General features: G+C 58.4%; 2 protein-coding genes across 2 annotated transcripts in view; one reads left to right on the top strand and one right to left on the bottom strand.

The window, feature by feature from the left end:
- The window catches only part of CDH23 (cadherin related 23), a 198,617-nt gene that overhangs the window by 4,634 nt on the left and 171,209 nt on the right, over positions 1 to 22,774 (bottom strand). The window contains exons 29-38 of the mRNA XM_075155376.1: positions 22,069 to 22,129; positions 21,548 to 21,696; positions 20,465 to 20,600; positions 19,879 to 20,267; positions 19,688 to 19,789; positions 18,781 to 18,783; positions 17,554 to 17,703; positions 16,780 to 16,908; positions 16,542 to 16,670; positions 15,076 to 15,303 (exon numbers count right to left, since the gene is read on the bottom strand). Of these exons, the coding sequence (XP_075011477.1) occupies positions 15,076 to 15,303; positions 16,542 to 16,670; positions 16,780 to 16,908; positions 17,554 to 17,703; positions 18,781 to 18,783; positions 19,688 to 19,789; positions 19,879 to 20,267; positions 20,465 to 20,600; positions 21,548 to 21,696; positions 22,069 to 22,129 (1,476 nt within the window). The remainder of the gene's footprint in view (positions 1 to 15,075; positions 15,304 to 16,541; positions 16,671 to 16,779; positions 16,909 to 17,553; positions 17,704 to 18,780; positions 18,784 to 19,687; positions 19,790 to 19,878; positions 20,268 to 20,464; positions 20,601 to 21,547; positions 21,697 to 22,068; positions 22,130 to 22,774) is intronic.
- Positions 349 to 11,254, top strand: VSIR (V-set immunoregulatory receptor). Its single transcript, XM_075154160.1, has 7 exons — positions 349 to 491; positions 5,393 to 5,848; positions 6,593 to 6,640; positions 7,857 to 7,964; positions 9,571 to 9,598; positions 10,063 to 10,244; positions 10,513 to 11,254. Exons 1-7 carry the CDS (start codon positions 428 to 430, stop codon positions 10,548 to 10,550), a joined length of 924 nt encoding a protein of 307 aa, XP_075010261.1. The 5' UTR covers positions 349 to 427; the 3' UTR covers positions 10,551 to 11,254.

Below are 22,774 nucleotides of genomic sequence, written 5' to 3'. Positions count from 1 at the left end.
CACCGGGGAAGGGATGGGCATCAGCACCTAGCCCCTTGTGGGTGAGCACCCACAGCTCCCATAGCACAGTGAGCAACCTCCTGTGCACCCCGAAAACGCACGCAGGGGGACCAGCTTGCTCTAAGCTACCCGTTGTGATGCTCTAAGGGAAAAAATCAGCAAATGCACCCGCTGCTGCCCAAATGGGTGGGGACTGAAGTGTCACCCATCCGCGGGGTGCCCCGTGTGGGTGCTGCCGCTCCCCCGCAGCCGCCCGTAGCTCCCTGCTGCATCTCACCTCCTGGGGGTGCTCGCAGTTCTCTCCATTGCTGCGTGCAATATCTCAATGAAATTTCCTGTGTCTGCAAGTCCGGCTGCCGCTGCGGGGCTGCTCAGAACGTGCGGGAGGCTCCGGAGAAGCAAGCTCCCCCCGGCCGTCCCAGCCGCCATGGAGGCGACGTCCCCCCGGCCTGGGCTGCTGCTGGCCGCGCTCTGCCTGCTCGCTTCCCACGGTAAGCTCCGGCTTGCTTTCCTCTCCTCCCCGCCCAGAGAAACTCTCCTCGCTGGGGCACCGCGTTTGCCTGGCCAGGGCTGTGCCTCGGCATGAGGAATTTGGGGCATTTGGGGGGTTGTTTACTTTCTCATCCTGTGATTTCGGAGTTGGGGGGGGGGGGCCAAACCAGCGTTTCATGGGATGTTGGTTGCGTCGGGGGAAAGGGGCCACAGGGGAGTTGCTGTTTTAAAACTCTGGGATTGGGTTTTTCTCCTTCCTCCTTCGCTTTGAGCTAATGTGCGTGGAAGGAAAGCAGCAGCCCCTGTCCCTGCCAGTCCCCCGCGGGTGATCCCGAGCTGGAAAAGCTGCCCCGTTCCCGCACGGCACCTTGCCCCGGCACTGCAGAGGTCCCTGGCCACGCAGCGGTGAAAGGAGCCTTTCATCAGCCCCGGGGGAGCAGAGAGAGGCGGTTTGTGCGACCAGGGCCGGGATGCCCTCTCTAAGGATGCTCCGCTCCGCCGTAATTGCTGGGATATGCCGGGCAGCTCCTCCGGGTGGGCAGGCGGCCGGGCCAGGACCGCTGTGCGCGGCTGCCGAGTTTCCCTTCCCCTTAGCGAGCACTTCCCAGCGCTGGAAGCTCGGCGGGGGGGATGCTCTGAGAGGGGGGCTGCTTCACGCCTGACTCTGCACCAGCCCTGGCAGGCAGCGTTTCCGTACCGGGGCTCCGGGGCCAGGCGGTGAAACAGCGGCGGTGGCAACTAAAACCACAGCTCGTCTGTGGATGAAGGGTCAGAGAACGAAGCTGGGAAGGACCATGGTCCCTCCTTGCCCTGCGCAGGCGGAGGACGAGCAGCCTGTTGGGCTTGGCTTCTCCCGCCGTCCCGGGATGGCAAAGTGACTGCTTCCAGGATTTCTGCTGGCAGGAAGAAATTTTTTCCCAGGAAAAAATGATGCCCCCCTGCAATGGGGCAGGGGGTCTCTTCTCCTCTCTCCTCTGGGACAGCAAGGCTGGTGCAGATTGAAGTGTGCTTGGCTTCTCATCTGAGCCTCTTGACACCGGGGAGCGATTCCCAGCATCTCCATGGGGCTTTAGATTATTTCATTGATGCGTCTGGGGTGCTGGGACTGAACATCAGGCCTTCTGCAATGCAACAAGCTTGGACACCGATGTTCGGCATGAGCCTGGTGCCAGAGGAACTGAGCTTTCTGCAACCGTGCGCCTGCCAAAACTTTTTGAACCCCCGGCTAATTTTAGCTGGGCTTGATGGAGAAGTAGAGCTCTTGGAGACATCCGGCTCCTACGCGGTTTGGGGACGCTGGCAGCTAGGTGGATGGGGAAGCGGCTCCTCTCCACCCAAGGGACGGCAGCTGAGCTTGGGCTTTCCAAAATTGCATCCCAAGTGCAAACCCGGCGTTATGACCCTGTCCCCGAGCCAGGACCGTGCTGGAAGAGGAGCAAGGCAGGACCCTCCGGCGGATGCAGCAGCTCCAGGGTGCTCTCCCCATGGCCTGGATGATGGGTACCCAGGGAGCGGCCCCGCCACTGAAAGGCCATTTGGCTCCTCGGAGTGCAGGAGATAAGGGCCGTTAACATGGGCGTCTGGCGTCTTCAGTAAGTTTTTCCTTTCCTTTTTCTCTCCTGCTGTAAGTACTTGTGCCGAGGTATGGATGCCCCTGCACATCTCACCCGACTGATAACTCTGAAGCGTAATGACAGCACAGTGATGATGGGGCTTGTGGCACTTTCATGTGAGGCTGTTACAAAAGCTCCCAGAAGAGGAATTAAAGCCCGGTTCCTCACTCCAGCACTGAGCAGCCGCTCTCCCTCTGGCAGCTCCTCCTCTGCGGCAGGTGAGCCCCTCCAAAGGCTGCAGCCCTCCCACCTAGATTTCCCTGGAATGGAAAGAGGTGACATAACGTGGAAATCACTTCTGTACGCCACAGGAGTGTAAATCAAACACCTGCTTGCCATAGTGGGGGAACAAGTTAGGAGAAGCAACCAGGAGAGGCTTTTGCTCACCGACCCAGAATTCAACATGAAATCCCGTTTTAAGCTGTTTGTTGGCAAAGCAACACAGGCTCCTTGGCTTTAGCGCTTTTCTTTTTCATATTTTGTTGAAATGATAGCTCCCAGGTTTCAAGCTAGGCAGCGGTGCCGGCACCGGGGATGCACCAGCGCTGCACCAGGCTCTGTGCCGCACCGTTGCAACACCATGGGTCGGCGGGGAGGAGCCGAAGCTACCGAGGTGTCAAAGAGGAAGAGGGGCATTTTGGCACCTGCTTGAGACCTCCTTGGTCTTTACCAGATGGTGACAAGACGACAGCTCCCATCTTGGACCTTGACGGGTCCAGCACTCCCCTGGCTCTCTCGGTTGGAGCTGCGCAGAGCCGGGCATCTGGCTTTATTTTGACATTTGCCAGCGGCGCTGACTTCAAAGGGAATGGTCCGCCTGGGATGGGATGGAGCCAAACCTGGGGTCTGGGCATGGAAGAAGTCCACAGCACCCAGGGAAGATTAAGATCCATGAGCTTTAGTGTAAAGACGCCGACAGAAGACGTTTCCTCCGGGCACCATCTGGTATCCAGCACGGCCTTAAAGCCTCGTTACGTCTTGGGGAGGGAACAACCACCTCTCTGGCACTGCCACGGGGCACGCGGCGCCTTGCCAGCTCTCCTCCCCAGCTGTTTTCTCCTCCGCTCGCTGGTTTTTGGAAGCTCGGGAGAAAGAAGGGAAGTTGGTAATGCCGAAGGCTTCGCACACGTGGTAACCTCTGCCCCTCCCCGCGGCTGGGCGCCGCTGCCGAAAGCGTGGGCTGTGTTGACTTTCCATCCAGACGGTTCCCATCAAGCGCCGGGGGTGGAGGCTGGAGGGTTTAGTAAGGCATGGCTTTGCAAACTGCGCGGAGATGAGCCGGACGGCCCCGTTTTATTTGAGGGGGGTGTGTGGAAAACAAAGACCCCCGCAGATACTTTTGCAAGGTGTTGGAAGTGCGGCTTCCTCCAATAGAGCCCTGGCTTTCCTTCCCCTGGCTCCCGGGGGACCCCCGATGTGAATGGGGCACTTCCCGTTGCGGCAGGTATCGAGAAACACATCTGAGGTGCCTTTTGTGCTCGGAGCGCTGGCAAGGAGGTGGGAGACTCGCTCCGCTGTGTGCCAAAACCCAGCCAGCCCGGCCAAGCATCCCAGCCCCAGCAGCATCCGAGGCTGGGGAGCAGCCGGGGCTTGAAAAGAAGCAGAAACAGGGCAGGGTTGAGCTCAGGCCACGCAAACCTCCGCCCCAGAGCGGCCCCGGGGATGTGCTGCTGCACATGCCGTGGGGAGCAGGCTGAGGCGCCTGTAGGAAGCCGGAGCGGTTCGGCAAAGGTCATGCCATCCCCGGCTCCGCGGGACTCCTCGGCACTGCATGGCGCAGACTTGGGGGGTCCGATGGGGCAGATCCCCTCCCGAAACCCCCCCTCTCCTTGCAAAGCACCCTCAGGCAGGCTGCTGGCACTCGGGGGCTTCATGGCTGTTCTTAGGGGGCTTAGAGATCACCATTGTCCTAAAAGCCGTAAATAACCACGAGGGGTGGAAAGCACGGGGGACATTTTCGCTTTCGCTCTCTCAAGCGGAGCCCCGTGTCGGGGTGGTGACGGCGGTGACCCTGCAGGGAGGAGGATGCTCTCCGGGCAGCCCGGCGATGGGGAGCCTCTCGCCCGGCTGGAGGGCTTGCGGGCAGGCGCAGCACACCCCGCCTGTGATTGACGCCCGCTCGATATAGCAAGTGAAAAACCTCAAAGCGAAACAGTGGCGGAGCTAATGGCACAACAGGATGTTACCAAAATAAAAGCACATCACGTCCTCATACCATCTTCTCTGTTGCAAACCAGCCCCAGGAACCTCCCTTTCTCAATAATTTAAAGAAAATGAACCCAGAAGCTGCTTTTTCTTCAGCTTTCGAAGGTGACCTTTGCACTTCTGCAAACACAAAGCGCTGGTGGGGCCACAGCACCAAAGACTCGCCCATATTTGCTCTTTTCTCTACCCTCATCCACAGCTCCCCTTATCCACCAGTACCCTCCACCAGCGTGCTGGGAACGGCACCAGTAACGCCACGATACACTCCTCTGCTTCCCTCCATCCCCCCCGACATGCTCCTGCGCCTCTGCCAGGTTTCCCGCTACGCGTTTTGCAGCCGGCAGCAGTCAAGGATTTCTTTCTGAAAATTGTTTTCGTTTTCAAGCAGCTCCTGGCAGTCGGCGCCGGCCAGTTCCCCCTTCTCCTCCCCAGGGGCTGAAAAACAAGTAGGGTGGGACCCGCTCCCCGCCTGATCTCGGGGGGCACAGGCTCCTCCTAGCTCTTTTATTTTTATTTTTTTCTCCTTTTTATTTGCAGCTGGCTCAGCAGCGCTTGTGTTTCCTCATTTGCAAGCCATACCCCGCTGCCCCACGTTGCAGAGCTCTGGTGCCCCATGAGCAGGCGTCTGGGGCAGACCCCCACCTCCCTGCCCCACGCCGCCCCGCTCTGCCAGCCCCGGGCAAACCTCTGCCTCCCTGCTGCTATTAAAAGCTGGTGCTCAGCTATATTTAAAGCATGCCTCTCCTCCAGGGCCTATTTCTAGGGTAAAGTTGCGCTCCCAGTCCTGCTGGGACGTTGCTACAGAGCGAGCGAAGGGCTCACGCCATGCTTCCCATCTCCCTTCTCTTGGGATATGGGAAAAACTCCTGAGTTTTTCTCGCCCTAAGGGCATGGGTGAAGGCTTTTTTCCCTCCCCCTGCAGGCTGGTGTTCACGGCTTCTGATTGCTCTCCGCAACCCCTGCCAGCATCGGTGGTGGGCTTTGCAGTGCTTGTTTGGGCAGGGCTCCCCGTTTCGCTACGAACTCAGGGTAAACCCAGGGCTGGAGGGTCTGGCTCAGCCGCCGTGCCTTCTCCCTGGCAGGAGGACCGGCAGCTTTCCTGATCACCACCCCGTACTCGCTCTGCGTCTGCCCCGAGGGCCAGAATGTCACCCTGACCTGCCGGATCAGCGGTCCCCTCGCCGACCGCCACGACCTCCTCTACAAAACCTGGTACTTCAGCAGCAACGGCGACCAGAGCTGCTCCGAGAAGAAGCACATCCGCAACGTCACCGAGAAGGAGCTGCACCACGACCCGGGCAGGCACCACGAGCCGCTGGGCAACGGCACCCAAAAATCCCCCCTTGGGGGACAAGCCAGCCATCACGGGGTGGAGTTTGTCCCCGACCACCACGGTGCCTTTCACATCGTGGTGATGAACCTGACGCTGCAGGACAGCGGGAATTACTGCTGCTACGCCGTGGAGGCCAGGCGGGAGCACGGCAAGCCCCACACCTTGCAGGTCGCTCACGGCTTCGTGGAGCTCCAGATCCAGCAAGGTGAGGGGGGGAAAGGGGAGTCCCTGGCAGTCCCACAGCCATGCCGGGGTGCGTCGGGGCAAGGTGGCAGATAAGGGCTGGTGGGGTGCAGCATCAGGGCTGGGGAGGCAGGGCGTGCTGATGCTGAAAGTCCAAGCCATGTTGCAAGAGTCAAAGGGCAGCAGATGTTGAAGGTTTGAATTAGGGCCAGAGAGCATTGGAACATTTAAAAAAAAAAAAAAAAAAGAAAGAAAAAATAAATCAAGAGGTTGGAATGCAATAAAATCCATGTTACATAGTTTCACTGATCTTCTTCAACCTCTTTCTGGAAGAGAGGAAAACAAACCTCAACATAAAAGGAGCTGGCTGGCGGTCCAAGCCTGAGCGAGGGGGATGCAGGGGCTGTAGATAACGGTGGGGCAGCAGCCCAGCGGGGAGAGCTGCCCGGGGAGGCGCGAGCTGGAGGGAGGGGAGGGCATCTCCTGCCCTTGATTTGCAGCATTAGGATAGATACTGTTTCTTTTAGACCAAAAAAAAAGATCCTGCATGGCCAGGGATGAGCCCCACTGCCATCAGGGGAAAGGGGTGTCATGGCAGGAATCTCGGTGTAAGCTTCCCAGGATTAAACTCTTGCTTTTGGGATGCTCTGGGCTGATTTTCTCAATACTGGTGAGCAAAGGCAAGCGCAGCTAGCAGGTGTGGGAGCTCTGTGGTACCTGAATGAATCCCCTGAGATCTAACACGCTCTTCTCTTCTCCTCCGCAGGCAGAGGAGGGCTTCAAAACTGCACGTTTCACACCACCACGAGCAAAGGTAAAGGGAAAAAAACTCTCTCTCCAACGCACTGTTTGCCATCCTGGCCTGTGCATTTCCCTAGGGATGGCCGCTTGCTATAAACACACCGGTGTCCAGACGCAACCTCACGGTCAGGTTTTGGGAGGGGGATTTCTGAGGCTGTCCCCACGGGGTCCATCTGACAGGCACGTCCTCAGGCTGAGGAAAGCCTCTTTTGGCCCATGTTTCTACATCCTGAAGCCCACGGAGATCAGTCACCTCGTGGTCATAAAGCACCTGAGCCTCCCCAAAACACGATCGGGGATTTAGCAGCCGCTGCCACTAGCAGATGGGAAGGGACAGAAAGGCAAAGACACCTCTTGCAACACCCCGAGCCCAGGCCACCTCGCCCTGAGCAGAGATGCTCTAGCAGGGGAAGCCCAAATCTTGCTTGAGCGCTCAGACAACGTGAGGCTCCCCCGGCGTCGTGTCTAGACGCTGGAGGTGCCCACACTTCGCTATGCAGGTGGTTTCTCCGTGGGTCGCTCTGTCTACCCCTCTTTGCTGGCTGCTAAACGGGCAGATTTTGCTAAAATTGGTTTGCAGCACGGTTGGGGCCAGCCCAGCCATGGGAAACTGCACCACCCTCCCCACGAGTAGTGCTTTCTGTCTCAAACCCTCAGTCCCAAATGCTGGGACACCCTGTCCTGCCAGGCAAAAAAGAAAAGGGGGAAAAAATCCCCCCTGCCCCAAAACACACACACTGGAGCAAGAAGGCGCTTCCCCAGACGGATGCACTGGAGAGGAGGGCTTGAGCTGAACCTGCCCTTGATTTAGGCAGCCCTTGACCCCACCACAAACCGTCCCACATGGACCTTGATGGCCACAGACATGCCTGCAGGCTGCCAGCCTTTCTGGCGAGCCTTTCTGCTGACTCCAAAGGGCTTTATCAGAGCCCTTGCTTCTCTCCTCATATCTAGAAGACCAAAGAAAGACCTTGAGGTGTCCTCCAGCAATGAAGGACTTTGGTCAAGGTCCTAAACCGATGCCTCAGAACTTATCTCCGCAACTGGCAATGCATCCCAGCGTGAATCCCATTAGGAGAGGACCACCCGTGCCTGCGGGAGCCGCATTGCATCAGGTGTGGGGCAACGCCGGTGTTGCCCCATGCTTCTGGTATGGCTCGAGGAAACCAAAGAAATGCAAGGCAAACCCTCACGGCTGCCTGCTCCAGCTCTGCCCTCTTCTGTTGCAGATATCACAGCCGCCGCGCTGGCAACGGGCGCCTGCATCGTGGGCATCCTCTGCCTGCCCCTCATCTTGCTCCTGATTTACAAGCAGAGACAAGCCGTCAGCAGCAGACGTACGTACCCTCCCCTCGCCAGCCGCCGGCGGGGACACCCACCTCATCTCCCTGCGTCGGCGTGGCCTTGATGGGACGGGACGTGTCGGTGGGTTCGGCTGCCCCGAGTCCCACGGGCACCGGGTGAGGTGGCCCAAAGGCAGGTCCCTGCCAGGTGCCTCCTGCAAAGCAGCCCTGGGAATGCCTGCGGGCTGCGGCGAGGAGTGTGGGGTAGGAGAGGGACCTGCGGTGCCTGCAAGGCACCCCGGGAGCGTGCTGGGGGCACTGAGACTGCAAAGATGCTGCCAGTCCCCCTGCCCGCTGAGCCCTTTCCTCCCCATCCACTGCGAGAGCCGGCTCATTTACTCATCCCTCCCTCCACCCCACAGCCAAAATAGCACCTTTGCCTCCCGAGTAATTGAAAAAGCATTATTTGTGCTTTTGCTCCCCCCCGTCCTTAAAAAGACCCCTTACATTTCGATGGCAATAGGACCGCAGCAAGCCACCTCTCGCCCCACCGCCCCAGCCCTAGAAAACCAGGCAGCGCCGAGGTGCAGCCGGCTGCCGGCTCCTGCCCGCGCTCGGCTCCCAGTATTCTGGGAGTAATTCTAATTACTCTTCAGTAATTAAGCAGAAAGGGGCACCACCTTAACCGGCAGAGCCATTTCATCAGGCCTTGGGCAAGCCGGAGGCCCTGCGGTTTCTCTCACCGAGCTCGGTGGGCGGCTGTGCGGCTCTGAGCAAATCCTTTGGAGAAGTGGTTTTTGCAGCAGCAGCGGGCACGATGCCAGCCACGAGAACGAGAACTGCGCTTTCGACATCCGCCCCGGCCGAAAGGAGTGGCCGCGTACCTTCATGCACCCATTTTGCCGTGGCTGGGGTGCAGCTCCCCATCCCGTGCTGCAAAGCATCACCTGGATGCTATTTAACCCAAGAGGGAAGGCAAAACTCAGGGGGGACTTCCTTCTGGGGGTGCTGGAAGAAAAAATAAGCCGGATCAGCTTAGCTATAAGTTATTTCCACCGGGCGCTTCCCATCGGCATGGTCTGGGCCAAAACTCGTGCGTCTCGGCTGGGGATGCTCGTCGTGCAGCCACCCAGCACACCCGAGTAGCACGGGCTGCGGGCTCTGCTGCGGCTATGGCAAAGGGGATGAAGGAACAAATAACAGGGTGCTGCCCAGACAAATGCAGGGGCAGCCAAATGGCGGGGTGGTGTTTTGCAGAGCCCCGGGGGGGGGGGCGTCCTGGGTGGGTGGTGGGCGCATCCGGGCACGAGCGGGGCCGGGCTGCAGCCCAGGCACGGCAGCTGCGCCTCGCCTCGCCCCGCGCCGGCGGAAGCGCCTCCTTCCCCCTTTTTCGGAGCCTGCGGTTTCAATCCCAGAGGAGGCCGGGCTGGGGAGTAAACAAGGCGGGAGACCGCAGGCGGCGGGGCTGCGGAAAGGGAGGTTTGGGAGCAAAGAAGAGGCTGATGCTAAAGAAGGGAGAACGGGCGGGAGGAAGGCAGAGGAAGAGGAGGAATGGGATGTGGATGAGACACCAGAAAACAGCGCTGGCAGTGGGTCTGTCTGGGCTTGATGCTGGGCATCATGCTGCCAGTGCGCACGCCAACCGTTTTGTCTTTGGCAGGTGCCCATGAGCTCGTCAGAATGGAGAGGTGAGGAAACCCATGTGCTTCCAGCTCCCCCTGACCTCCTCGCACCCCCTCTGCCCGCATTCCGCCCCCGCCAAGGGGCTTGTCCTCTCCTCCCCTCCCCTCGAAGCCAGAGCCTCTTGCTGGGCAGAGCGAGGGGGATGCTGGCAGCACCCACGCCCGGGGTCCTGTCCCTTTCCGGGCAGCCGCTGTTTCTCTTCCCTCTCTCTGAGTGGGAAGTGCCTCCTTTCCTTTTGCCTATGCCAAGGGCACGCGTCTCCCCAGGAGAGCTGGAAACCGCGGTGCCTTTCGGCTAAGCTTCCCCCACGTGCCAGGCTCCCGCTTGCTCTCAGCCGAGGTGCCTCCTCGGAACCTGCTCCCTGCCCTGCTTGGTTGTTCCCAGCGCTCAGCCAAAACCCCGGGAATAAAAAAGGCTCCTGAAATAAAAACGCAAATCCTCACCCCTCACACCTTCTCCTCTCCCGCAGCAGCGCCCAGGGCATCGAAAACCCTGTCTTTGAGGCGGTCCCCTCGGCGGAGCCGCGGCCCCGACCCCAGCTCTCCTACATGGCCAGCCGGCAGCCCTCTGAGTCCGGCCGGCACCTGCTCTCCGAGCCTGGCACCCCCCTGTCACCCCTCGGCCCTGGGGACTGCTTCTTCCCGACTCTGGGTGAGTGAGGGGCGATGCTGAGCCTCCGTGGGGACCACTACGGGAGGGATGGGAAGGAAAGAGGCAGCCAACGGGGTGAATGGGAAAGAGGGGGTTAAATATCGGCTGCAAACTTCCCATTATGTGGGACATCAAGTCCCAGGGCTTTGAAGATGGGAAGGACCCAGGGCTTCTCCTTCCAGTCAATGAAAGCAGAGTTTGGCCGCTTCCCAAAGCGCATCCCCGCAGCTGCAAGCCGGACTAATACCCACGGTCTGCCCTTTTCCAGATCCTGTTCCCGACTCACCAAATTCCTTGAAAGCCTAAAGACCCCGGAGGAAACCACATCCCCCAGCCGCAGCCGGGAGAGGCCAGGCAGCCGCCGCGCCATGCTCGCCCAGCCGAGACCCCCCGGGAGGACAGCATGGCCACGGGCCGCAAAGCCTTAAAAAATGAAGCTGAGTGCAGGAGCCCTGCCCTCGTCTCCTGTCCCGGCTCTGCCCTGGGGCTGGAAGTGAACCTCTCTTGCCCGGATTTTGGTCTTTAACTACCTATTTCTATGGAGAAGAGCAAGGCTGGGTACTGCTCACGTTTTACGGACTAGCTGAAAATTGGGGATGCGGGGAAGGAAGGATGACCCGCACCTGCAAACCTCCCCAAGGATTTAACTTATTGCCAGGGTTTTAAGCTCTGCAACATCAACCTGTTTCTGCATCTTTGAACATCCTCTCCGGGAGTGGATGGTAAAGTACCATCCACTGCGAGACAAAACAGGGTCACCGGCCAACCTTGTGCTACGTTTTTCTTTGAAAAACAGGAAGGGGAGAGGCTCCCTGCCGCTGACGGAGCCCTCCTTCCCCACCAGCCTTTTGAGACAACCAAGGACTTGCGAGGCTGCCGCGTTTTCAGCTGGACACGCGTCGGGAAGAACCTTATTTCTGTTGCAATTTTATCCTCGGCTTGGGATCAGGGGAATTTATCTTTCTGTTTGTTTCATTATCAGTGCTGATTAAAAGAAAAAAAGGATGTTTATGGTTTTTGTTTGTTTGTTTTTTTTTTTTTTAAAAAAAATGCCTGTAAATTAAAAAGTTCATCTGGAGGGTGTTGGAGGTTGTTCCCGTGACGTGGCCGAGAGCCCCTGCGGAGAGGCGAAGGCATGGGAGAGTGCAGCGGGCAGTGGGAAACGCTCCGGCTGGCTTCCCCCATCCTCCTGGGGCCAGCACGGCCAGAGCAGCCGTCCCCGGGGCCAGGGCCTTCAGCCACGCCGCAGGACCCTGCGATGCCCCGGGGGATGCGGGTGCCCTCACAGCATCCTCCGTCCGAACGCAGCACCCCGGCATCGCTTATCTAAGAGAAGCCGTAGGTCAGGCTCCAGCGTGACTCAGCCCCCGGCAAGGAGATAAAACCTTGCGGTAGACACTGTTACTCGAAGGGTGTGTTTGTTTTTTTTCTCTTGCTTCTGTTTTTGTTGTAAAGCGGGGAAAAAATTGCCACTAAACAAACATAAACATTAGTCATACCAAAACAGTGTCAGACCTGAGCAATAGCCGTACCAGGCAGTGTGCCGGGGCAGAGCATCCCTGGCAGCACGCTGAATTTTCACCCTACGCGGCCGGAGGAAACACCGTTTGCCTCTGCAATGGGCTGGGGACACCCTGGCCCGCTGCAGGATTTGATTAATTCAGCGTTGGCTTCAGCAAGAGCAACTTCAAGATGGTCCGGCCACAGGCACAGGGATAAAGGAGAAGCCAGCACCAACGCCCCCACCACGGACGTAACTTCCCGAGCACGGGATTCGTGCTTTATTGCCACCCACGGCTCAGCCCCTTTCCCGGCTTTGCTGGGGAAGCTCGCCCAGTGCCTCCGGCGTTTTCCTCTCCCCATCCCAGCGGCTGCAGCCGGAAAGGCACGTGGGGGATTTGCCTGCCCACGGGTCCTAACCGCTTTGAAAGCCTCTCCGAGTCTCTCCGTTTGCTAACGAATGCACTGTTTGACGACAGAATAAAGCTTTGTTGGAAACAGGTTTCTCTCTGTGCTGCAGGAATCCCATTTTTCGGGATGCCCCGTGCCGCAGGCATGTGCGGTGGGGCAGGCAGAGGTGAGCTGAGCAGCCAGAGGCACGGGCGCGGCATATCGGGGCACTGCGTGGCATCAGGGACCGTTTCCCACCCAGAAAGCTCGCCCGAAGGAAAACTAAAGACTTTTAGGGGAAAGAGGCGATGGCTACCCAGCCTTCCACACATGCTGGAGCAGGAGCCCTGGCACGCTGGGTGCTGGCACCCCACCTTGGCCCCCACCACAGGTGAAGAAGATGGCACGGCGCTGCACCTTCGGGCAGGATGCTTACGGTGAAGGTGACCCAGGAAGATGCTCATGCCCTCACGGACCTTGCCGGGTCCCACCAGTTCTTGCAAGCGCCTGGCTTGGGAACGCACGTCAAGCTGGTGCCCAGCTGCTGGCTGTTTTCCGCTGCATCAGCACTTGGGGCTTTGCTGACGGGAGAGCGAGGAGCCGCGGCGTTTCACCTAAACCCTGGTTTCAGAGCGGGCGGACGGGAACAGAAACTGCAGAGGCTGAAGCAGCCCTGGCTGGGGGTGGCTGTGAGACAGGCGTCCGGGCGGTGAGGAGCGGCTTTGCCTCCGCTCCGGGAGGAGCCCTGCTCCGGCACGCGTGGGTGCCACAGCTCCCTTGGGCAGACATCCTTCCTTCTGAAGTGGGAAGCGTCCCAAAGACTCCGGAGCAGGGCCAGCCCTTGGGGAGGTGCAGCTGCAGGCTTGCACCAGGGTCAGACAGAGCCCGGGTGACTCCTGCAATTCCCACGCAAGGACACGAAGGTTTTCCAGTTGCAGCTCGCAAGCTTATGAAGGTTTTCTTTCCTGCAATGCTTTTTTGGGTAAATGCTTTCCTTTTATCATCAGCATTTTATCCTTTTGCCCCTGCATCTCCAGCTCCCAAGAGGACGGCCAGTCTTCCATGTACCCTTGCTGTCCTGGGTTTCACAGATCACCACGGGACTTCCAAGTCCTCTCCCAGCTCTGTCTCCTCTGCCTCTCCCATACTCAGAAGGCGAAACCTTGCATCATGTGAGGGAATTACAAACAATAATCCCCTTTTGTGCATCATTGCATCAGCCTAGACTTACTTGTGAAACCAAAGTTTCTGGTGGGTGACAAGCTCCCGACAGACTGCATTTCATCACCCAGGGACGAGGCCAGCAGTCACCGAGCGACATGCGGGACAGCCTTTCACAAGACCTAAGCGTCCTCAACCTCTGAAAAGGGCCGAAACTCTTCTCTCCGCTCAGGAATCGGGTCACTGGACACTTTGTTTTCCTTCAGCGTGGCGGGATTTTGATCGTTGCTGCTGGCATAACTTGCGCCGGTGACGTGGTGGTTACGCTGAGGACAAGCGAGGCTGCTGGGACAGCGTTTTGGCAGCGTGAAGCGATAAGCTGTGGCACTTGTCCTCTCTGGCACCGGGAAGGGAAGAAAGCATTGCCATGGCAATGGGATTTGCCGCCTCGGTGCCCGGCATTCCTCACCACGGCAGCATCAGCGATGCTCCGTGCATCGGGGGCGTGAATGCTCCGGGGCGATGGGGACCCGTCCAGGAGGAGCTGGCGGCATCGGGTGCTGCGGTTACACGAAGCTGCCTTCTCTCCTTTTGGAGAGAGCGACTTGCCTAGATTTAAGCTGCAGTGGCAGCCTGGCTTAAAAAAAAGATGGTGATGCACAAGCAGGCGTGTGAACTACCCGAGAGGGAGGAGTTGAGAGTGCAAAGCCTGAAGCGAGAGTTGCAAGCCACAGGTTGCAACCTGTTTCCTCAAAATCTAGAGCAGGGCTTTGCAGCAAGAGCTGTGCCAGGAGATCAGAGAGATGGCGAGAGATAGCAGGTGGAGGTGGGGGAGAGGAAGGATGGCAGGGTGTCGCACAGGGTGTCATGCCTCCCCGTCTCACAATTTGCGCTTCCTTTGTGCACGCAGGCGCTTGCACCCCGCAGAGCCGTGGGGTTAGGAGGGACTCGGGGCAGGAAAATGCCCCAAATGTTATCTGCTCGTTTGACTCTCCCACACCAGAGTCCTCCTCAAAGGCACAAATAACGAGACGTGCTATTCGTGGAGCGGGGAAGGGGCAAGGGAGAAGCCAGGCTGCAGCAAATGCAGTTCCCCCGCCGGGCACTCCTGCATGCTGGTAGCTAAAAAGCAAGGCGGCCACCTCCCCAGACCAAAGGATGATGGACGGGGTCTCGTATCAGCCCCCAAACGCATGCCCAGACCCCGCTCACCGTGGGCAGAGCACTCCCGACGGCAGCAACGCGCTTAATGAGCTGCCCAAATCTTGCACGGCGGGGACCGCCACGGCTGTAGTGCTAATTACCGGAGCTCATCTCATTTGCAAGCACCAGAGCAGACACACATTGGTCCATGGCGAGCTGAACCATGGTTCAGCCGCTGCTCCAGCCACCTCCTGCCCTGAGATGGGCGAGAGCAACATCCCGAGACCTTTCGGACTCAGAGCCTGAGGAGCCGGCGGGCAGAACAACTCCTGCAGCCACCAGCACGCCTGCCCGTTGGGAAGGTCTTGATATTTTTGGCATTTACAGATGGGAGACGGCAGCTCCCCGAACAACTGCGAGAGAGGGTCCCGCAGGACCAGGTGCTGAAGGAAGTTCCGAATCAAACCTGTACTCCGCAGATTTGGACCCTGAGTCATAACCCAAATGGCTCGGTCACCGAAACATCACACCCTGTGCCTCTTCGCCCCTTCCATGCTCGCCATCTCAACGCTAAGCTCGCTCCCGCAGCGCTGCCCAGCTCCGTCCTCCCCCCAAAAAGCACATTTTGGTGGCTCACCGACAAGGAGGGGTTGCCCTCATCCTCCACGGTGACCACCAGGCTATAGAAGCTCTGCCGCTCGCGGTCGGGCGGGGAGGGCCGGGTGGCGATCTCGCCGGTGACGCGGTCCATGCGGAAGGTCAGGTCCTCGTTCCCGCGGGTGATGTAGTAGGAGAGGACGCTGTTGAGGCCGACGTCCCGGTCGGTGGCGCGTACCTGGGCCACCGCCGTGCCACCGCCGACGTTCTGCAGGGCGAGACGGCGGGGTGAGCGGCAGAGATACACGACGTAAATCACATACACCTCATAACATATAAAATACATAATTAATAACATTAATAATATAATTCTAATATAGAGGAGGGGGTTTCCAGGCATTGCGGTGCTTGGGGCTCCAAACTTGCTGCCCCAACACCCAGCAGCCAGGCAGAAGGCTGCTCTCCTTCACCAGCTCCCGGATGCCGTTTTTGCAGTGCTTATTGCAAACGATGTTTTATTAATAGATGCATCTTCGTGCAAAACATTAACCAAGGCTACTCGCCCCGCCACTGATAGCTCAGCTGAGAATCAGCCACAGGCTTGGCAATTGCATGCCAAAATTGCACCTCTTTTTCCTTACGTTACAGCATCTCCCATTTGTTGCAATGAACCGGTTTGATTCCCTGCCGCAGAAAGCTGCGCATTAGGTCCTTTCTAGGCTGGCACAGCCTGAAAGAGTGTAAAAACCAGTGTGTGTGCAAAGGTGAAGGCTGTGTAATGGACTCAGAGCTCGGCTAATTATTTTTGGATAGTCCCATTACGGAGGAAATCAAAACAGAAATTCTATTCTTCAACCAGCTCTGAACACGTATTAAATAGATAAGAAATCCTAACAGGGCAATAACTTTAATGCAAAGCTATTAATCACGAGCAGCACTTCCTCACAGCTAAGTGTCACTGGCTATTACTTGTATTTCATTTTTCATCATCAAATTGAGAAACCCCTGGTCCAGGAATTAAACTGTCAGGAAATAAGTTGTCTTTTCTCACGGCTGATTGTGTTTTATTGCTTAATTATCTAGCTCTTGTCGAGCTGCTTCCTGAAAGCAATTCCTATTCTGCACCGCGCCGCCTCTTGTGTCACTTCGGTGGCATTTCCATGGGTGTGTAGCCACGTCTCCTTCCTGCTGGTCCCTGCAGCCTCATGGGCTTAAGTTGCCTGCAGAGCTCTCTCCTAGCCCAAAACTAGGAGGCCATCACAGGTGAGGGCTTGCGAGGGGCCACCAACCCTTAAATCACGCAGGGTGAGGTTTGCAAGGAGCCACCAACCCTTAAATCACCCAAGGTGAGGTTTGCAAGGGACCACTAATCCTTAAATCACCCAAGGTGAGGTTTGCAAGGGGTCACCAACCTTTAAATCACCCAAGGTGAGTTGTCCCTACCTGCCTTGTGGTCAAACCTCACCTTGGGAGGATGGAAGGAGAGGAGCAGAGCTGGGTGCTCACCTCGCTCACGCTCACGTTGTAGCCAAAGGGGCTGTCGATGATGGGGGGGTTGTCATTGACATCGAGGATGTTCACTCGCAGAGTGTGCTCCTTCCTCCGGGGAGGCACACCGCCATCCGAGGCTTGGATCTGTGGTTGGGGGATGGATTTTTCAAAAAAATGCTAGTTTTAAGCTCACAGCCCCAAGAAATCAGCCTCGATGCTCAAACCAGAAGAAGCCCGGGGGTGGTTTACTTACCCGTAAGGTGTAGTGATCCAGCAGCTCCCGGTCCAGCGGCCGTGCCACAAACACCTCGCCGTAGGTGTTGTTGGTGGTACGGATCTCGAAAGCCCGGCCGATATTCCCCGACGTCAGCGAGAAAGTCACCTGGAAACATCACAGGGAAAGAAAAACAGGGCAGGCAATGTGATGCTGTGAGGAGAAAGGAGAGAAAGGTGACCCTACAATAATAAACCCAGCATTGCCTCGGGACGTCTCTGAGCCTTTCAAAAGATCCAATGCATTGGGCTCCTCGGGTGTGCCGGCTTATTGAAGCCACCCCAAAGCAAACACCCGCCGGCCAACCCCGGTCTCATCCACAGCCCTCCAACGACGCTAGCAATTTTTGGTATTAAGGGTGACGGGACCTCATTAACACCTGTCTGCGTGGTAAAGAGAAAAACAAATGTCAGAGAGCTTCCTGCTCAGCCTGCCAAGGGCTTCGCTCCCGCTCCCCACGGCGGGAGAGGCCACAGCTGGTTTTCAGATTTGACACGTGTCCTGCAGAGCTCTTTGCCCCAGACAGCCCAAGGACGATGTTTTTCCTCTCCTGCTGCACGCCTTGACCGGGGAGCGCCGGTACCCGCTGCACAAACACCCCCCAAACTGCTGGCATCCACGACCAGTTTGCTCTCACAGGGGTGCAGAGGAGGGGAAGGGGTTGGGAAGATGCCGGCAGAGGCATTTCTGCCTCGGTGAAACACTACCACAGCCTTACGGGCAGCCCCAAACCTGCTGCGCTGGCCTCCCTACCTGCCCGTTGCTGCCCGCATCGGGGTCGCGGGCCAGGACCACGGCCACCCGCTTGCCGACCGCGCTGTCCTCCGCCACGCTCACGGAAGAGTCGGAGGTGATGTCGAACTGGGGGCTGTTGTCGTTCTCATCCAGGACCGTGATGGTCACCTGCGGGCACGGCACGGGGCTCAGGCAGGGTGCGGGCAGGAGCCCGCCTGGCATCAACAGCCGTGCCGACACTCCCGGCAAACCCTCGACCTGCCGCCCCCCCCGAGGTGCCAACAGTGCGAGTGCTGTCTGTCCTGCGTGGGAACGGGCGCAGGTATTTCAGCCCAGGAGCTGAAGCTACATCCTTGTCTGCAGAGGAGGAGGAGGAGGAGGAGGAGGAGGAGGGATGCTTAGAGGCTGGAGAGAGCGCGCAAGGGTGCTGCAGCTCTCAAGTGGTGGATTTTTCTACGGAGTATCCTCTGTTTTTTTTATCCTCCAAATAGCTGGGCACGGAGCAACTCACGCTGCTGCAGGGTGACCCTTTCTGCTAAGCTTTTCACAAGCAGCGGTTTCACCCGTGCTCACAGCACCAGAGGTTGGTCAGGATTTGCTGAAGAAGTCAGCAAAGAAGTCACAAAGAAGTCAGAGCTGCCTGTATTTAACTACACCAGGGCAAACTGGCCATATAGAAGACCTGAGCTCCCTCCTGGGAAAAGGCACAGGGGCAAGTGAGAGACCGGGCAGGAGATGCTCGGAGGGGAGGCGACCGGGGACCGGGCTACCTCGGCCACAATTAGCCAGAGGAAATGCTCTCATGGCGTTTGTAATCAAAGAGCTGCAACGCTACACAGAAATGAGAGAGGAAAAGCCTTTCTGTTCCCGGGGCTCTATTTATGGGTGCCCCGAGCTCCCAGGTGCGGCCAGGCTGAATGCGACAACATCCCAGAGGAAGCCGGGGAGCGGGTTGTGCGCCTCGGGGTGATTCGGTTATTGTTGCTGCTGAATTAAAAACAGAGAGCCAGGAGCGGGGAGAGCCCATTCAGCCGCCGCGATGGATCCGGCAGCCGCTGTCCCAAGTGCCAGACTAGGGCGTTGGGATTTCTGCTGGCTGGCACCACGTCCCAGGGGGTGTCACAGAGGCTGGTGCTGGTGGGATGGGGCTGGAGACCTCCGCCCCGGTCCCTCCCCGCAGCTCCAAGCGGGGTTCGGGATGGCCCCTGGCCCCCAAGGTGCTGCCAGCATGACGGACACGCTTACCTTCTGTCGGAAGAGAGCAGAGGGGGAAACAGAGAAAACAAAAAACCAAGAGTTAGTGGGGGATGAGGAGGTGCGGGCACACGCGAGGGGCACTGGGCTGGCCCCGCATCCCACTGTGGCAGCACTGGGGGCCGCAGGTACCCCCCTGTGGTGATTTGGAGGCTCCCCTGTTGCTGCATCCCTGTTTTTTTCTGGATAAGCTTGGTAGATTTGTCCCTTGCCCTGGGAGAGGCTCAGACAAGAGCACGGCAGCGTGTGGAGAGCAGGGCCGCCGGCACCCATGGGTGGGGACAGGCAGCGCTTGCAGCATCACTGCCTTTGTCATCCAGCATCCTTCTTAGAGGGAACAGATGCACCAAGGCATGAGAGCGCTCGAAAGGCAGAGCGCTGCCCATGGCTGCGGGCAAGCCTCCGGTTTCAAACCCCCCCCCGGGGTCCCGCTCCTGCAGCTGGCCCAAACCAGCGCAGCTTGGGTAGTGCCAGCCCAGCTGCCCCTGCCCGCGGCACGGGGACCAGGCTCGCCCTGCACCCGGCGTGCCTCCTGCCCCAGCAGAGAAATGCAAATCACCCCCCTGCTCCGCTGCCTTTCAAACTGCCAAATATAACCCTCTTAAACATAAACCACCGCAAAGTATTTCAAGGTCCCCAAATTTACCTCCCTCAAAACTGTTTTAGCCCGGTAAGCAGCTTGCAAACTCTACACCCTATGACATGCAGGAGCTCAAAGGCAGCAGTCCGTGCTAATGCAAACACAGGGTTTCCCCCAAATCAGGGTTTCCAGACCCCGGTGGCTGGAGCAGAGAGGACAACCAGGACGTGCTGTCCCATGCCAGAGGAAGAGGGAGGAGACCTGAGGTCAGCTCTGCCCGTGCAAAGGGTGGTGGGGAAGTGGGTAGAAGCCACTCACCACCGTAGAATCAATCTTTGGTCCTCCATCATCGGCCACCACCGTCAGGGTGTAGAAATCCCCCTTCTCTCGATCCACCTGGCCTTTGACCGTGATCACACCCTGCCAAGGATGAACAGCTATGTCAGCCACCAACACCAAAGTCCACAATGGACAACCAAGCCAGGAGGGACCACGCGGTGGCTACTTACAGTGATCCCGTTGATTTTGAAGAGGGAGAGCGCCTGGGTGTTGGTGTTGGGGTCAAACTTGTAGGTGATCTGATTGAGGTTGTCGATGGAGCGGGCCTGGACCCGGAGCACCTCGGAGCCCAGCGGGATGTTCTCCACGATCACGGCCTCGTAGCTGCTGTTGGAGAACTGCACGGCCTCGTCCAGCTCGTTCAGCAGGCTGACGTACACGCTGCAGAAGCCCTGGTTGTTGGGGGGTGCTTGGTCCGTGGCAGAGACGTTCATCAGGTAGCTGGTTTTGGTCTCGTAGTCCAGGTACTCGATCGTCGTGATGAGGCCCGTGCTCTCATCGATCTCAAACTTCCCTTCGGCACCCGACAGGATTTTGTAGTTCACCAGACCGCCGTTCCCTGGGGCAGGAGCAGGAACCACGGTGCCGGTTGGACCAAGCATCCCGAAGAAGCAGGCACCACCGATGCCGACCATGGAGCAGAGCCCATCCCACGTGGGGACTTCAGCCCAGCCAAGCCAGGATCCATGCAATGCCTGATTTCACCGCTTTCCCTCCAAACTGGACGTTTCTGCAAGCTCACCCCCAGCTTCCTACCTGTGTCTCGGTCGGTGGCCCGGACCACCGCCACCGAAGTCCCTATCCCCGCCGTCTCCCGCAGCCCCAGGCGGTTGTACTGCCGCTGGGTGAACACCGGCACCTCATCGTTAACATCTTCCACGTAGATGATCACCTGCGAAAGGCCCCAGAGAAACCACGGGTCAGCCGGGCAGGCTCGTAAACCCTCGGCAGCTGCTTACACTTGCGAGGGGAAATAAACACATCCTTCACGGCACTCGTCTGCAGCGCAGGAGGAACGTTGTTCTCTCTGCTACAAACACCACGTGGTGGAGAGTGAACACACACGGTTTAACATCACAGATTCAAACAAGCCCAGTGGTCGGAGTGACTCAGTCCTTCCCTGGCCAGAGGGAGGTACAGCCTGTGTATTAATTCCTCCGTGCTTTGGGATCCCCTGCTAGAAACCTTGCAGTTAGAGACCCTGCGATGTAGAAACGCTGACGACTCGGTGGGAAATTTTGCTCAAAGGTCAGCGGGTCGACCTGCATTTTCTCCCCTTTCCCCAGGGAACATCCTTTCTCCTCCTGGTTTTCTGCCTGCTGCTGGTGCTGTGGGCACGTCGCGCTCGGCCAGCGCCCACCATGAACTCAGCGGGTCTAAAAATAGATAGAACCAGAGGGCTGGGTTTGTGGGAACCGTGGGAAGCTGGTGAAGCTGCTAAAGATTATTGCCACTAGGTCCTGGCTTATTTAAATGGATGCCTGGCCAGGAGACACGGTTTCCAACGGGCTGAGGCTCAGCTCTTCCTCCCAGCAGCAGAGCCGGGCGAGCGGGACTCCCTCCGACAGCGACTGCCGTGCCATTTAGCAGTCTCCTCGCACCGAAATGTCACAGGAAAAAAGAAAAAAACAACAAAAAAACCCCAACAAGCTCTTCTCCACCCACGGGCAGCCCCCGGAGACTTTCCGTCAGCATTTCCATGCCAGATCTCTCAAACTTCCTGCACGCCTGCGAGGGCTGGAAATGACTGCCCTCTGATGAAGCATCCCAAATATTTTGCATGAACTCTTCCGCCACCCAGCCCTGCTGCCCACCCCTCGGCGGCCGCAAGCTCCTTACCCGCACGGAGCTCCTCATGGGTCCCTGCTCCGTGTTGTAGGCTTCCACCTCCAGGACGTGAGAGGAGTTTTGCTCCCTGTCCAGGTGCCGCACGCCTCGCATCACCAGCCCGGTGCTGGGATTGATGCGGAAGTTGTTCTGCTCGTTTCCTGGAGGGGGGGGGGAAAGCGAGATGGATGCTGCCCACCATCGCTGCATCAGTCCTGGCGACGCACCGAGCCTTCCCCGGGGGGGGCTGCCTCCGAGGCAGATTATTGAGCAAAACCCAAGTCCCCGTCACCTTCAGCTACGTCAGGCTCAGTTCAGCAGGGTTTGGCCCTGGTCAAGCCAGGGGCTATGGCATCTAGGTGTCCATCAACGGCAAATCATCCCCTGGCAAGCAACCCTAATGCTGAAGCTTTGCTCAGGGGTGGGGGAAATGTTTCTGTGGGCTGCAAAGTGCAAAAGGATGGAGAGCGCAACAAGGCTGTGTGTGCGGCCGGTGCAAACGCACCAATGCACGAAGGGGCCCCTGGACTTACCCTTGACAATCCTGTACCACACTCTCCCGTTAACGCCTTCATCCGCGTCTGTGGCTTTCACCTTCGCGAGAAAAGAGAAGGAGTGAAGGTGACGAGCAGAGATTTCCAGACCATGACAAGTCCTCCCACCCTGCCCGAGGCTGGACATCCTGCTCCTCCACCTGAGCCAGGGAGCTTACCAACTGCAAAGCACAATAAGTTACCCTCCCCTCGTCACCGGACAGCAGGGATGTCGGGCTTGGGAGCCCTCGGCTGCCGGGTTAGCTGTTGGACGGGCTCGGGGTGGGAGCTGAGACTGAGGACCATGCCATGAAATCTGCGGGTGCCTGCATCGGTCCTGCCCTGCACGCCAATGTTCACCCCGGTGGAGATGCCGCTGGGGACGGAGCCTCGCTGCCCGCAGAGCTGGCCCGGGCCGGGCAGGGAGAGCTGCTCCCGCGCCTGGTGGGCACCCAGCCCACGGCATCGGGGTATATCACGCGCCGTGTCAAAGGAATGGCCCACCTCTCGGCCAGCACACAAGCACCCACCCGGGTCTATTGGCTCTGAGAGCTGCGTGGATTTGCCCTCTCACTGCAAGCTATTGGCAAGTCACCCAAGCAGCAGCATACGCAAAAAATACTGAAGGAAACATGAACGCAACCAGCCTAGTGCACGCTGGTGGTCTGGACGCTGGTCTGAGTCCTCACAAGACCCCGAGCAGAGG

The sequence above is a fragment of the Calonectris borealis genome, chromosome 7 (assembly GCF_964195595.1).
Source record: "Calonectris borealis chromosome 7, bCalBor7.hap1.2, whole genome shotgun sequence".
Classification (NCBI taxonomy): domain Eukaryota; kingdom Metazoa; phylum Chordata; class Aves; order Procellariiformes; family Procellariidae; genus Calonectris; species Calonectris borealis.
The sequence above is the reverse complement of the archived record's forward strand: the minus strand, read 5'-3'. Positions and strand labels throughout refer to the sequence as shown.